The 16,389-nt window shown below is 26.7% G+C and overlaps 1 protein-coding gene across 4 annotated transcripts; it reads right to left on the reverse strand.

Moving 5' to 3' along the window:
• Nucleotides 1–512: 512 nt before the first annotated feature.
• Nucleotides 513–9,322, reverse strand: LOC135929690 (tetratricopeptide repeat protein 19 homolog, mitochondrial-like). Of its 4 annotated transcripts, none has more exons than XM_065466392.1 (8): nt 9,129–9,322; nt 8,980–9,087; nt 4,582–4,681; nt 2,191–2,303; nt 1,930–2,139; nt 1,635–1,888; nt 1,517–1,593; nt 619–753 (listed from the first exon to the last, which is right to left on the reverse strand). In XM_065466392.1, exons 1-7 carry the CDS (start codon nt 9,294–9,296, stop codon nt 1,557–1,559), a joined length of 990 nt encoding a protein of 329 aa, XP_065322464.1. In that variant the 5' UTR covers nt 9,297–9,322; the 3' UTR covers nt 619–753; nt 1,517–1,556. The 4 variants fall into 4 exon arrangements, 3 of the variants coding, with proteins under 3 accessions (XP_065322463.1, XP_065322462.1, XP_065322464.1); XR_010572630.1 differs by having other exon boundaries at nt 635–753; nt 1,244–1,593; XM_065466391.1 differs by lacking the exon at nt 1,517–1,593 and having other exon boundaries at nt 513–753; nt 8,992–9,087.
• Nucleotides 9,323–16,389: the final 7,067 nt, after the last annotated feature.

A 16,389-nucleotide genomic window follows, 5' to 3' on the forward strand; every position in this document is an offset into this window, starting at 1 on the left:
GGAATCGCTGTCACTATTTGGCTCCTTTAGCTTGCGGAGAGGGAATTCAAGCAAATGATACTTGCGTGGGATGCTCAAAATCAGTTCAAAATGTGAAACATTAACTAAAATAAAAATAGTGGAAGGTGTCCACTGTGTTCCCATGATTTGTGGCCAGTGTAAAGGATTATACCACGATGACCATGTTCATAAAAAAACCAGATCGCCTTTCTATTAATTAAAGTTTTAAAGTATACAATCATATTTTTCAAGAAAAATTATAATTAAATAATAAAGCCTATTTATAATTAAGCACATTATTTTTCAAATAATATTAAGTATTTTCAATTTTATTAATTTTGAAGTTTGTTAAAAAGATCAAAACTAAATCCTAGCCGACGAATCAACCCATTAATAACAAGAAACGCATTTCGTCATTAAAATTAAAAATATCAATGTTAAAAACTGGCAAGATTAGGGTCTATAATCTGCCGTTGCATACAAAATATAATTTTATTAATATACTAGTTTTTATTTTGCTATATTATATCATTTCATTACAGATAATGGAATACTTTATATATATAGGAAATAAGAATTATGAATGCTAATAAGCATTATGCTAAAAAAGAAGGATTTGCAAGTAACAAGCAATGTTGGGATCTATGTTTTAGGTCTCCGTTTTTTAGAATAGTAGCTAGTTTAAGTGCCAATGAGCATTTCTTCTCAGATTCAAGAGGCATCGATTTGTTTAAGAAAATCATTCCTAGATTTCTGTACGGTATAAAATAAATTAATTTAGTGCCTTTTTTTTTATAGTGTTTGTTAAATAATATGCTATAGTGGTGGTGCTCAGATTTGTCAAAAAGCACGATTCAGGTCCATTTTTAAAAAACGGCCCGGTTAAGATTTTGGTCAACAATATGATGTAAGCCTAGAAATTTTATATGGTAGAAAGGTTTGGACTTCCATTTGCTGCATCTCGAGGCTTACAAATTATGTCGGCCAAAATCTTAATCAATTCGTTTTTTAAAATCGACACATACCGGGCTTTTTAACAAACCCGTTGAGGCTCTCTTTATGGGCAAGTTTTAACAAAAAAAAACTTTTACGGTCCGGTCAAGTCTAAATAGAATCGACTCTGGTAGAAAGGACAAAATATTTTCTGGATTCAAACTTAAAATAAAATCTCGTATCGAACTCGCACCTACGAGAAAGGTCTAGAATCGAATCAGCTGTTGCAATAATAATAATAATCCATAACCTTTTATATTTATGGATCGAATGATAAATTTATTAGGGAATTTGGCGCTAAACTTTAACCATAATTGCATTAAAGATTAGGAGCCGGTTTACAGCAACCGCGACGAAACTTAGAAGAGCTAGTAGTATCACTAAGCGATAACAGCTTATTTATAGGAGCATTTCGCCTCTTCACATCGCTAAAACTACCATAAATCCACCCCTTTATTTGCTTGGTTTTGCATTTATTTATGCGTAGTAATGGAAAGCGATATCGCGCAATTTTCGCGGTTACCATAAATGAGATCCAACAGTAAGTTAGCGAGAAATATTAATCAGCCCAATATCCAGGCCAGGAGAGGGTTGGATATCCTACAGAAACAATAATACAATTTATCATAATGATGGATTACATGTAAAAAGTAACAAGATGTTCGTCCATTTCTAAAATAAAAGCACTAAGTCGTTGTTTTTCATAAGATTTAATACATTGATTCAATCTCTCTGAGTAAATATGTCGGATATCTTTGATCCCGCTAATGGCATATTCAAGTTCATGCATGGCAACATCCATATTATTAATTTTTTCGTAAGCGTATGCTAAATCATTATGAAGGGTATATACCAACGGGTTAAAAACGTTTTTGTTATCTATATTGAAATAGTCCTGTAAAATTATAAGCATTGTAAAAAAAAAAAAAAATTAACTGTTTTATATAATAAATTATCGATTTTGTCATTGTGATAAGAAGAAAAGTCTATATGAGATTGTATGACACTGTTAGCGATTTCGATAGACTTCAAAAGATATTCGATAGCTTTCGTTGTATAATCAAAACTATTATAATGTTCTAAAATAAATTTCGAATAATGATGATAACACATTCCTAATAATTGGATGGTGTCGTGATTTAAAATCTAAAGTATACTCAAATAAGATATATACGTTATATATAAAAAAATTAAAACTTCGTCTTGGCTACTAGTGTTATTGCTTATTACAACCAGGCTTTCTTTGCTCAATATAGTTGTTAATTGCCCAATGCAAAATTTGTATCCAGTTTCAGCTTTGGTGTAATCCCCTAATTAAAATTTTAAATGTAAAAGGTATTGTAAAAAAATGGAATAAAAGTTGGGAAGATTGCAGGCCGACCAAAGTCAAGCCGGCATGTAAAATTTTATCTAAAAATAGGTGGATATTTAAAAAAATAAATATAAATTATATCTATTAATCAGTTGAAAAATCAGCGAATGGAAACGTTTAATGACAGGGATTCGCCGTAAAGGAATGTCGGATGATTTGAGATAAAAATAAAGGTTTAGGTTCGGTTCATAACAATATCGGTTCGGTCTAAACATTTTAAAACTCGTTATAACCGGGTTTAGGTTCGGTTCATAACAATATCGGTTCGGTCTAAACCTTTTAAAACTCGTTCTACCCGTTTTGTATATAAGATAATTAGAATTATGTATATATGCAGATTTTATTTCGATTTTATCATTAAAACCAGAGATGCGCCGTAACTTTCGATATTAACCTCAATCCGTGATCAATACTCGTAAATAATAATTTATTGGAATAAATTAATTTTTTTTTAAATTCATAAAAAAAAAGGATAGATGGTGATGTTAATTTATTTCCTATTATTTTTTATAAATTTCATAAATTTATTATAATTATGATAAATAGATTTTTTTTTTTAAATTTTATCATTGATGAATTGATTTGCCTTTCAAAATATATATTCTAGTTTCTGGTATCGTTGGTAACGGTAGACGCCATGGTAAAATTGGTTCGGTAACCTGCTAAAAAAGTGATATCGGTGCGTCTCTCTAACTTTTTTGTTTTAAAGAAAGAAAGAAAGAAAGAAAGAAAGAAAGAAAGAAAGAAAGAAAGAAAGAAAGAAAGAAAGAAAGAAAGAAAGAAAGAAAGAAAGAAAGAAAGAAAGAAAGAAAGAAAGAAAGAAAGAAAGAAAGAAAGAAAGAAAGAAAGAAAGAAAGAAAGAAAGAAAGAAAGAAAGAAAGAAAGAAAGAAAGAAAGAAAGAAAGAAAGAAAGAAAGAAAGAAAGAAAGACAGGTGTTCATAATCATTTTTAGAGGTCCCCGATAACAAATTCTTAATGGCAAGATCGAAAAATAATAACCGTTTATACCGGTTTAAAGGTTCAGTTTGGATCTCTCTTAAATATTCATTTATCGCTCACATTTCAATTTCCTTAAAAAAACTATAAAATTATTCGAAAATTTCCCTTGTCTATTAAAAATTGGTTAAGGAGATAGTTTGATGGGGGATGTTGTTGTTGTTTTTTTACAATCTGTGTAGAATACTTACCCCATAAATTCCAAACTACTTTATAGCTAATTTTTGAAATATTATAACCAAAAGCAAAACGGCAGCCATGTTTATTAAACAACAATATAAATATGCAATTTTTAGTTAGGCGATAGTTAAATGGGTATTGCTTTATTTTTTTCATCTTTATATAGTATTTATTATAACGCGTTTTATCGGAAATATACACCAGTATCTGTTGAAATTTTAAAGACAATTATAACGAGCTTTTGAAGAAATTTTAGTTTCTATCAATTTTTTCAATTATATTTATAATTAAGAATATGGAAGAGGTGGTGGTGATGGGCCACAAATTCACCAAAAATTAATTCGCGTATTTTTCTAAAATAACTCGTTTTGGTCCTGATGTGAAAGAACAGAGTTTGACGTGCATATTTTTTGAAAAAACTTAGTGTCCAAATCCAAGGAAGGAAACAAAGGTATGTATAAAAATCAGAGGCCTGCAGAGGAACCATTCGCACGGCTCAGCTGGAATTTTTTTAAAAAAATTCGGTCCGGCTTTAATATTTATAAGCCCGGTCGGTCGGTTCGAATTGTTTTCAAAAAAAAAAATTTAAGGCCTCGACCGGATTTTTTAAATACACATTTATTTTTAATCTTTAAAGTTAACGAACGCGCTTCAAGATATTTGGGTTTTATTTTTAAAAAATATTTTTAGACCCGGCCGGGTATATTTAAAAAAAATTAAAAAATGGCCCGGCTAGTATAACATTTGACATAAATTTTTTTTAGCTCGTTTATAACTAGGATCAAAAAAAATTTTAAAGGAAAGGAAGAAAATACAGTACCCAAGGTGCCTCATCTCGAATCATTAACTTTTACCCTTCCTATAATTATCAATGCCTAGAAACTTCTGGCTCTTAGAATATAATAATGATTGAAATGCCATATACGAGATTAGATCAAAAACTGTTAAAGATAATAAATAAGGACAATTAGATTGGTAAATAACTATTATATAGGGGGGGGGGGAAAGTTATGAAATATAATTAAATCAAAAAAATTACCTTTATAAAAGTAGATATCAGCCAATTTTAGAGATACATCTACGAAAGCATTAGTATCATGCGAGTTGTTTTCCATCATGGAAATTCTTTTCAAAACTTCCTAATACAATATAATCATTTATTAATGGATAAATCGATTTCCATTTTAAAAACTTTATTTTAATTCCAGTGCTGTAAGTTAACGCCGATGAAAGGAACGTCGTTACTTTCACCGAAGTTACCTTTTTTTTTGAATACTGGTAACGCAAAAAGTTACCCGTTATTTTAACACTTTAAAAAGATAAAATTGAAATTTTTAATCAAAAAATGATCGAGATAAAATAAAATCCTTTCTTAACAGTCATGGTTCCAAAAATTAATAATTTTTTAAGACAAAATTAATTCCCGTCTATTTGAAGTCATAAAAATATATAAGTTAACAAATCCAGGGGTTAAGTGACCACAGTGGCCCCTAAAATGGAAGAGGAATACGAAGCAACTGCTTCTTATTGAATGGGTACTTATTTTTATTTTTTTTAAATTTTAAGATTTCTTGTCTCATAAAATTAATTATCTTTTCAATTTCAAAATATGCCCAAAAATATTAACCAAAAAAATACAAATGCTTAATAATAAATAATAACATACGGTACAATATAATAGGAGATGATATGGACCGACCATATTAGAAAAGGAGTGGGCGAAATTTAAAGGTATAAAGGAAAGCTTTTAAATAGTGTTTGCATATTCGGAATGTGTCCTAAAATTGCGTATTCAAAAAAATGAAAAATAAAGAAGGGGAAATGTACAAATGGGATTATAATCCAAATTATGTTCTAATCTATTGCCGAATAATATAAATATTCTCATTTGAAAGAATGAAAAATATGGATATAAAAAAAAATCAAAAGAGTTGAATTTTAGAGGTGTTTTTCAAATATAGTTGATGTTTTCAAGTAAGAATCAAAACTTTGTTAGTAAGATATATTGAAAATGGTAACACGGCAGGTCTTGATGTTAAAAAAATATATAATATGCAAACTTTCCATGAATTTACCCTTGGGCAAAGCTCTGAGGGTGATTCAATGAGTGGAAAAATCATAGGAGTACAGGCTTTCATTAGAGCTGAGATTTCAACGGTAGTTTTAATTTGATGCTATTGTTATCGATTAAATCTATCATTGTTCAATTATGCAAATCGATAAAAGAACCAAGAAATATTTTATGAATTTTAGACGAGATTCACTTCACGTGTGTGTTTCAATGGTGTTAAAGGATATACTGTGCTCTAAACATGTCAAAGTGATGTACTGACAAAATTGCAACGATTTTTACATACCAAGAATACCATTAGGTAATATTATCCTATTTTAGATTTAAAATGTTTATTTTATATCTATAGAAGCTGGCTATCATCATGTTATTGTAATTTTTTTTCCTACTTCATAATATCTTGAGGGCAGGACAAATTTTCAGAATTCTGAAGATTCTTCCAGAAAACTTTAATTTTATCACTTTGTGTTTTGGATAAAATATTGTGAAATCGGATAGGATCGGTACCGATAATTAATATTTTCCGAAAACCGATCGGGCCGATACCTGTATAAAACCGGTCCGATATTTTTACTTTTCTTTTTTTTTGTTATTTTATTTTATGTTATGTATATATTTATTTTACATTATTATAATATTTTCTTAAAATAGATATATAAGTATTTTAAAAGTTTTTTTTTTTATAAAAATAGGAAGGAACACCCAAAGTTAGAATTTACTCTAAATCTTTTTAAATAACGCTAATTTTTTTATTTACACCTTAAATAAAAGAATTTTTTTAAATATAGTATCTGAATTATGGAAATATTGTACAAAAGACAAAGATAATTTTGCAAAATACGTTATCTGCGGAATCATCTGAGTCCGCCTTCAGTACGGCAGGGGATATCGTAGAAGCTTATTCCCAGAAAATCTAGAGGCTCTCATACTTAAAAAAAAAATCTAATATATTATAATTTTATTATATTTTTTTTATTATAATCTTAATTGTAGAAATAACAAAATTAAATTAAATTCATAATTCGATTCTTTGCATAAAAAAATATCGATTTCTTAATTACATTAGGTTCAAACGGGGGCGATTAAAAATCAGTAAAAATATCGGATCGGTACCGGATCGGTTTTGGAGAAATATCTAAAAATATCGGATCGAGTTTAAAGCAATATCGGAAAACATCGGATCGGATTGGTGAAAAATATGTGGATCGGCACAGCCCTAGTTGATAATTGGCTTGGCTTGTGCGAAATTGCAAACCATTTTGAAGATTACAGGGTTCAAATTCAATTGGCAAAAGATTGACTTTAATTTGTGAAGCATAATTTAAATTGTTGTCTTTTATTATTTTTTTAATCCTAATAGATAATAACACTGAATTTTAAGATGTTTTTTCATACGGCACAAGATTTTATGAAGGAGAATAATCTACTTTTTTATTTTGAAAGTTCTAGACTTCAACAAACATTTAAGATCCAAAAAGGAAAGGTATATATACTTTCATTAAATATAATATTTAAATTTAGCTATAAAACCAGTATAATGCTACACTTGATTTCATCATGATGCAGTTTAGTGAAAGATTCAATGATGAATCAATGAAATTTTTAAATCAAACATCATTTTTTACACCAAAGAAAATGGCGGAAAAGACATTCATTAAAGATATTGATGATATCTGTGAATTTTCAAAAGTTTTTAAAAAAATGTATAAGTTTTGAAATATTTATATTATGAATAGGGATATAATTATTACACATGCATAACCTGGAGGCTAAATAATTTAAATATTTGTCATATTTGGGAATTGTTATTTTATTTTATTAATATATATATATTAGCAGGTTGTTTTCTTCTGATAATGATGATTATGAGGCTTATGGTTTAGAGTCAAATTAAAATTTGTTAATTTTACCTCAAAGGGTTGTCAAATATTTAACCATTTTTTCAAGGGAGGGTGGGGGGTATTCTGCAGAAAGTATAGGTGCCACTGAATGGGTCACAAAGGAAATCCCACAATACAAATGAAACTCATCTTTGAAGAGTTCATTAATAGGACCTCTTAAAAATTTGTGGTGTGAAATGACTATGCCTTTATACATTTTAACGAATTGAGTATTATGTTAATAATATCCATTTTATTTTTTGCCTCAAGCATAAATCAAATTATATTATCTCTATTAATTCATATAAAATATTCAAGACATCAAAATATGACATTAATAGATTAAAAATTGTAATAAATGGTGACATCATGATTAAATTATTTACATATCTGCTGAAAAAAATTTCTTTAAAGAAAAACCAAAAGTGTAATATTTTATACAAAGGCTATAAAAAACAAACTAAAAATTGCACTAAATTTAAAGATTACTTAGTTTTATAATCAAATAAAAAGTTATGCACACAGAAATATTTTCTCAACTTAATTTATAAATTAAAATGAGAATTTAAACTAATGTTCTTATTCCAAACTAATCTTATAAATCAATTGCTCATTGACTAGCAACTTGATAATTGATAATCAAACATTATCCAGCCAACAAATATTTTATATTATTTTCACCTTTATTAAGATAAAATACTATATATGAAATTGAAAACAATTTATCATATTAATCACACTTAAATAAGGTATTTTATTTAAAAAAATAATCAAGAAAGTAATATTTAATATTGGTTTTATATTATTTTCACCTTTATTATCAGATAAAATATTATATATGAAATTGAAAACAATATATCATATTAATCACACTTAAATAAGGTAATTTAATTCTAAAAAAATAATCAAGAAAGTGGCATTTAATATTGGCTAGATAATGTTTGATAATCAATTGTCAAGTTGCTAGTCATCGAGCAATTGATTTATAAGATTAGTTTGGATAATTAGTTTGAATTCCCATTTTAATTTATAAATAAAGTTGAGAAAATATTTAAAATTTAACTATGTGCATATTCTATTTAAAAACCTTTTATTTGATTATAAAACTAAGCAATCTTTAAATTTAGCAGTATATATTTTGATTAAAGACTGACTTTTAATTCATTCAATTATTTTAAAACTGTGAAGCTAATAATTTAAAACTATGCATTTGGAAAAAATACTTAAATTTAAACACCTTAAAATAAATATATAACTAAAAGCATATATATTGGATTTTTCAGTAAAAATTAGAAATTAAATCAGGTAAAAATAACCATTCCTGATAAAAAATTCTTGTGAGCATAGAATTCCCAAAATTATACTAATGATAATAATATTTGATATCTTCTTTTACAATAATATTAAAAATTAATATAATATAATCTTGCTATCAATTTAAGATGGTAAAAACAAAATCTTATATTGTCATGTGCAGAAAATATACTTTGAATAATACTTCAGCCTTATTAAAATCCTTTGATTCAAATGAATTATTTGCAAGTATATCATATATATATGTTATAGTTTTCTCATCATTGTTATTTATAGCAATCTATTATTAAAAAATGACATAATTAATATTATATAATTTGCTTCAAGAGCCATATGTAATATGTCTTCTGCTTCATTATATTTCTTTAGCCTTTGTTTATATATACCTTTTTTAATCAAATCAATCATATCATTAGTTTTATTATTTTTATCATGTCTTAAAAACATAGCATTATATATAACTATGTTATTCAGAGTAAATTGAATCATTTTAAGATTTAATTTTTGCGGTTTATACTTTTGATATTTATGTATAAGATTGAGATATAGTTTAATAAAATTTGAAATATAAAATCGATTTAACATTATATAGACGAAAATAAAATAAACGTTATTTATTTGACTTTGACAACTAATATGTCAGGTTATATTAAATATTTTATGATCGAGATTTATCTTATAGTTTATGCATAATTCGTACTCTTTAATTCATAGAACCCTTTATGATCTCTATAGCTTTGTTTTACAAATATCATTCAAAATTATAAAAACGTTTAATAATTTATAAACCGCGAAAATAAGAATTTTTTATTTTACCTTTTTCCTTGGTTTTTATATCTTTTTAATTTGCGAAATAAATGTAAATTTGTTAATAATCTTCACCAAAAATAAAATATATATTTTTTACGATAATTCTGATTCACTAAAATCTCAATATTAATTTTTATAAAAATGACTTGACCATAAAAGAATAATATAAATTTTCTTAAAATGACTTGATAAAATAACAATATTAATTTTGATAAAAATGACTTGAGTAAATGACAATATTAAATTTAATAAAAATGAATTGCCAAATAACAAGAAAATACATATATATATAACAATAGAGATCTAAACATTTCTGCCACCTGCGAGAAAAAGTTTTGCCAAAATAATTCATCGGCTGTTTTTGTAATGTTCAAAATGAGCGGGTAAATACTTAAAGAATATTGAAGCTTTCAATATTAAATTATTACATTATAAAATGTTAACAAGTAATCAATCAAATTAAACAATAAGAATTTATTATGATGGAATATAGAGAAGTTGAATAATACACATTAGTTTCATTTATTTCGGATAAATCTGAATTCATAGGATATGCTATTGAATCTTTGAATATACATATAATTTCTTTATATAAAACAAAACCCATCTAAGCACTAATCTCTCATGAACTCATAGCCTATAAGCAAGGGCGTCGCTAGCCTTTACAATCTCAGGGGACTCAACTAAAAAAAATTTGAGGCCTTCGGCCCGCTTTTGCCTGGTCTTCGGCCGGGTTTTATATTAATATATTATACTTTTTTTAAATGTGTTAACTCTGAACAATTATTCTGAATTTTAATTTTCTCATTATTATATTATGCATACAAAATAAACTGGCATATAATTAAATTAAAACAATACAAGACATTTCTAAAAATAAAATTTTTTAATTCAAAATCTATTTATTACAATATAAAATATTTTCGATTGCTGATATAAAAAAAATTTACGTCCATAGAATTACAATTGATAAAAAAGATTAATAAATTCATACATATGCCTCAATTGATAATAGTTTTTAAAAACCACATAATGCTAATTTTTAGCAATTTACATTGACAAAAGGTTATCAAACTAATATAACTCTCTGTTACCATTTTACACATTTATAGAATGGACTAATAAAGAAAAATTTATAGGCCTAAACCAAATCAACAATTCTTGAAAAAGAGAGTATAAACGACCAATCCAAATCATAAAACTATTAAGTAGTTAAATCTTTTAGATGACATGATGGTAGCTAGAAAAGTAATCGAGAAATTATTGTGAGATATTAAATTTCTAAAAGATTATCTTTTATTTTAAATGATATATAATATATAAACCACTACACAGTTGACCATTATTGTTTATTTAAAATATGCAATCATATGCTCTCGCCGTTGTAGTAATAATCTTAAATTACATAGCAACACAAATAATAGATGCTGGTTAATATGCAGTAATAGCCATGACACTCACGATGTAAACTGGTATCAGAATTTATTATGTTAGATAAATTGATAAAATAAAAACTCTACTAATCTTTGGCGGAAATAATTGTGCAAATATATTGAAGCCTTGAGTTATTTACACGGCAAGGATGCCATATTAGAAATGAAAAATTTTGGAACTATAAAATAAGGATCAGAATGATATGATGAAACAATTAAGATTTTATATATTGTCGCACTACCTCTAGTTGGTATATTATATCTTAAAATAATAGTAGTTTGTAAAAAATATCAAAAATATACTTGTATTAAAAATTTAACTCAAAAATGTTTTATGAAAAAGAAAAAAATAGCTTTCCTAATTTAAAAAAGAAAAGAAAAGATCAAATTTATTACATCTATTGTATGTAAGATGAATAAAAAAATGTTTTATTTTAAAATTATTTATAACTAAGTAGATGGCGTTAATACTTAAATTGTTATTATATTTATCAGAGACCTGCAGGGCCGGGCCGTATTTTAAACTATTAAAAAATACCCGGGTCGGTTTTAAAAAATATAAGCATGAATTATTATATTCGTCAATTAGATATGGTTATAATGATTATATCAATGATATATATATGGATTATATATAGTTATAATTAATATAATGTTTGGTGAAAGTTAACACTCATAGTATCTATTACATAATAAAATTTTACTGCCATGGAATATTTACGCAAATGATTAAATACATTATTATATAATATATAATATATGTTATATTTTATATTAATTAAAATATCTTTTTTATTTTTTTTATAAATACATAGTGTATTCTCAAATAATTATTTACACAAATTTTTTATAGTATCAATTTGTTATATACTAAATATCTGTTTAGAATAAAAATAAATAAAATATTAGTGTTGTTAAACGGCTCGTTTTGAGCCGATTTTTAAAAACAGCTTAGTCAGTGTTTTATCCAGAAAAATATTATTCAAGCCTGAAAATTTTGCTCATAGAAGGAGCAAAGGTCAAGACATATAGTATCGAAATTTCGAGGCTTATTCAATATTTTTCATGCAAAATATTGAGTTAGCCGATTTTTAAAAACAGCTGACTCAGTGTTTTATCCTGAAAAATATTATGCAAGCCTGAAAATTTTGCTCACAGAAGGAGCAAAGGTCTAGACATATAGTATCGAAATTTCGAGTCTTAGTCAATATTTTTCTGGCGAGAATATTGAGTTAGCCGTTTTTGAAAATCGGATCAAATCGAGCCGTTTAACAACATTTGCTAATATACTTGCTTTTTAAATGATATTACTCGCCGAAAAATATGATAAAATACGAAATAATGAATTTTTTGAATATACCAGGTCGAATATAATTTTAAAAAATTCCGAGCCGGGCCTAAAAAAAAATTTTTTTAAATCCAGGCCGGGTCGGACCCCCAAATTTTTTTTTAAATATTCGGGCCGGGCTTAAAATTTTTAAACTCGGACCGGGTCGGGCCGTAAAAATTTTTGTAAAAAAATCCGAGCCGGGCAGGGCCGAAAATTTTTAAGGGCCTGGTCGGGCCGTACAAATTTTACCATTGTAGGTCTCTGACAGAGGCGTCGCTAGCCTTTAAAATCTCAGGGGACTCAACTAAAAAAAATATATGGGGGGATTCACCCCCCATACCTCCAATTTGGGGGCCTTCGGCCCGCTTTTGCCCGGTCTTCGGCCGGGTTTTATATCAATATATTATACTTTTTTTAAATTTACTAACTCTAAATAATTATTCAGAATGTCATTTATTATATTTTGCATGCAAAATAAACTAGCATATAAATCATTAAAATAATACAAGATATTTCTAAAAATAATATTTTTTAATACAAAATCTATTTATTACAATGTGAAATATTTTCGATTGTTGATATAAAAAAAAATTTTGCTCCCAAAAAATTATAAATGATAAAAAAGGTTAAATAATTCATATATATGCATTAATTGAATTTTTGAAAACAACATAATAATATAAAAATATTAGCAACTTAAATTGACAAAAGGTCATGAAACTAATATAACTCTCTATTACCATTTTAGACAATGTTTTATGGAATGGACTAATAAGAAAAAATTTATAGATTTTACTAAATCAACAATTCTTGAAGAAGAGAATATAAACGACCAACAAATCATACTATATGGTGGTTAGAGCTTCCTCTTAGATGACATGATGGAGCTAGATAAGTAATCGAAAAAATTATTGTATGATTAAATTTCTAAAAGATTATCTTCCATTTTTAATTATATATAAACGATTACACAGTTGACCATATTGTTTATCTAAAATATGCGAGCATATGCTCTTAGCAGCTGTATAATAATCTTAAATTACATAGCCACACAAATAATAAATGCTGGTTAATTTGCAGTCATAGCCATGACACTCACAATCAGGGTTGTCATGTCACCCCCCCCCCCAATCAACGGGAGACTCCCGCAATTTTTCAGTTTACACGCAGACATCTCTCCCGCAAAACTACCGCAAGTGGAAATCTCAACTACCGCAATTATTTTTAAAGTTTTTAACGTTTTTAATATATAAATAATAATTTTGAGAGACATTAATTGATTATTTTTATATTTTAAAAATGGATTTTAAATATTTATTTGAAAAACAAGTCTAGCTTGTAAATTTCTTTCTATCCTGTTTTATTTTTATACAATAATAAATCAACATCATTTCATTCATCAGTACAGGGGAGTATATCAACATCGATTGCAATACAAAAATATTCTCCAAAATAATAAATAATACAGATGCAACTACAGTTGCAGAAATCGTATACATCTATCATGTAGTTCAAAAATCACAGAGCCATATCATCACAATGTGGGTCGAATCTTTTTCCCATGATATTTAACGACTCCAATATAAGTGAAAGCCTTACTTGAGGTAGAACAAAAATGAGTAAGGCTATCACAATTGTTTTAGTACCTGAATCATGGAGGTCAATTCTAGACGATTTGAAATGGACAACCATATTCAATTCTGACAGATGCATCTAATAAGGGAAATATTAAAATACCCAATTCAACAAGATTAAGAACATTTCTATAAAACTGTTAATTTTTTTTCCTCAGATAATGAAAAATCCAAAGATGTAGCTAACCACATAATGTAAATATAGCTGATTCAGGGTTATCAATGAATTGCATGTCAGCTTTATGCGCTGATAATGCCTATTTTGGCAAAAGTTTATCTACCAAATTGAGGCAGCATGTGGATGTCGAAATAATTATGATGAGATGTTTTAACGAATTTAATTCATCAACTAAAAAAGTTAATGAATTAAAAGAGTTGGTGGAGTGGTCTGACTTGGATTAGTGTGTTGCGATATGTACCTATCAGGTGGTTATCATAATACGTGCCATCGATAGAATTTTTAAATTTTACAAACCCATAAAAAAAATACTTCTTAAATAAAGATTTTAAAAGCTGTCCATTTTATAAAAATTTTTGGGTACGAAATGGCAGAAGCATATTTGGGATTAGTTTCACATGTAGGAAATCTACTTCATGCAGTTAATATTCTGTTGCAATCAAATTCTTTATTAATAAAGGTTCACAAAATTATCCTAAAGCTCTGTTCATCTCTACAGTTAAAAATTGATAATAAATTTTATTGCGCTCTTGCTAAAAATATTATATTAACATGTTCAAATAATACTCTAATTAATACATATTTAAATGAAGCAGATATTTTTATTAAGACAATTTTAGAATATTTACAATCAAAATTTGATTTTTATATCTCTATTTACAAATTTATAAATACTATGAGCTTGGAACAGAAACCATCCATTGAGGTTTTTGTAATATCATAAAAAATAGAGAGAATTACAATTTCCTCAAACAAGACATCAATGTTCGGAATTTTCAATATACCAGAATACTTAAAGTTAGATTGTCTAAAACTGAGGAGAAACTGGGAGAATTTTTTCGTAATAACAATAAATCCATTGCGAGTATGTCTTCTTTGCTTCATTCTAATGCCTCATCCGAGCGCATTTTTAGTCTGATGAAGACTGCCTGGAAAAAGGATTGCTTTAACAACATTAAAGGCCGAGCTAATGGTTAAACAAATTTATAATATGTTTTTCAAAGTTTCAATGCACAGAAACGTTTCACTTAGCCAATTACAAAGTTTCAATGCACAGAAACGTTTAACTTAGCAGTTCTTATTATTTCAAAACGCAAAGTCTTTATTTTTTTTTTTACCTTTTTTTTTTATTAATTTCACAACAAGGATTAATATCTCGTCTTTATTTTTTTTTTAAAAGAAAGAAGGATTTTACAAAAAAAACAATATATAAAAAAAAATATAATTATAATAATAATATTTTTTAACCTTTTTCAGGTTTTTATATCTCCCAAAAAATTATGACAAAATTAAAAATAAATATTAATAAGAAAAATAATATTGCCAAAAAAAATAATAAAATAATATTGATTAAAAAAAATAATATGCTTAATGACTTGTAATAATGCAAAAAAAAAAATATATTTTCAACACGCCCCCCATAAAAAAAACATGATAACTGTTGTGCCACTTGTTCCGCTTGAATTAATATTAGAACGAATAATATACTACTTTAAACTTTGTACTGCTTAACTTAATTTAAATTCATATTAAAACGAATAATGTAGAGACTAATTTATTTTGCAAACCAAATTAATAAAATATAATTTTACAATTAAAAGAAACCAAAAAAAAACATAATAATAATTGAAGATTTTGGCTTCCCTTTTATAGGGAAGCCTCTAACCTTCAAAACAAAATTATAATCTAAAAATTTATTATTTTATAATTTGAAAACTCCATAATCACGCTTGTAATCCTAATTTCACGCGAAAAATAAAATCATATAATATAAAAATAACACACCAAAAAAAATGTTTATTATCATAATGAATCGACGAAATAATTTTTTTTATATTTGCTTTCGTCTATTTTTCCTCGTTTCACGACAAACTAAAAAAAAATGACATTACGCGAGGGAAACAGAAAAAAAATATATCAATCGTATTTATTAATCTTCATATGATTGGGACATTATTATACTGCTACTTTACGATACATATTATCCCAAAATGGGATTTCAACAATGTTATATATGAATTTCCTATTATTAATTTCGGATATATTAATCATGATATTTTAAAAAAAATCGTTAAATAATAATATATATACATAGATATTTCACGGTATTATTACATAGACAAATACATTTCTTTAATTTCATATAATATGCCATATTATATCATTCCGCCTCAAACACCTGATTGTAATCTTCCTG

This window comes from Gordionus sp. m RMFG-2023, chromosome 5 (assembly GCF_954871325.1).
Source record: "Gordionus sp. m RMFG-2023 chromosome 5, tfGorSpeb1-WG-v2, whole genome shotgun sequence".
NCBI classification, from domain to species: Eukaryota; Metazoa; Nematomorpha; class Gordioida; order Chordodea; family Parachordodidae; genus Gordionus; species Gordionus sp. m RMFG-2023.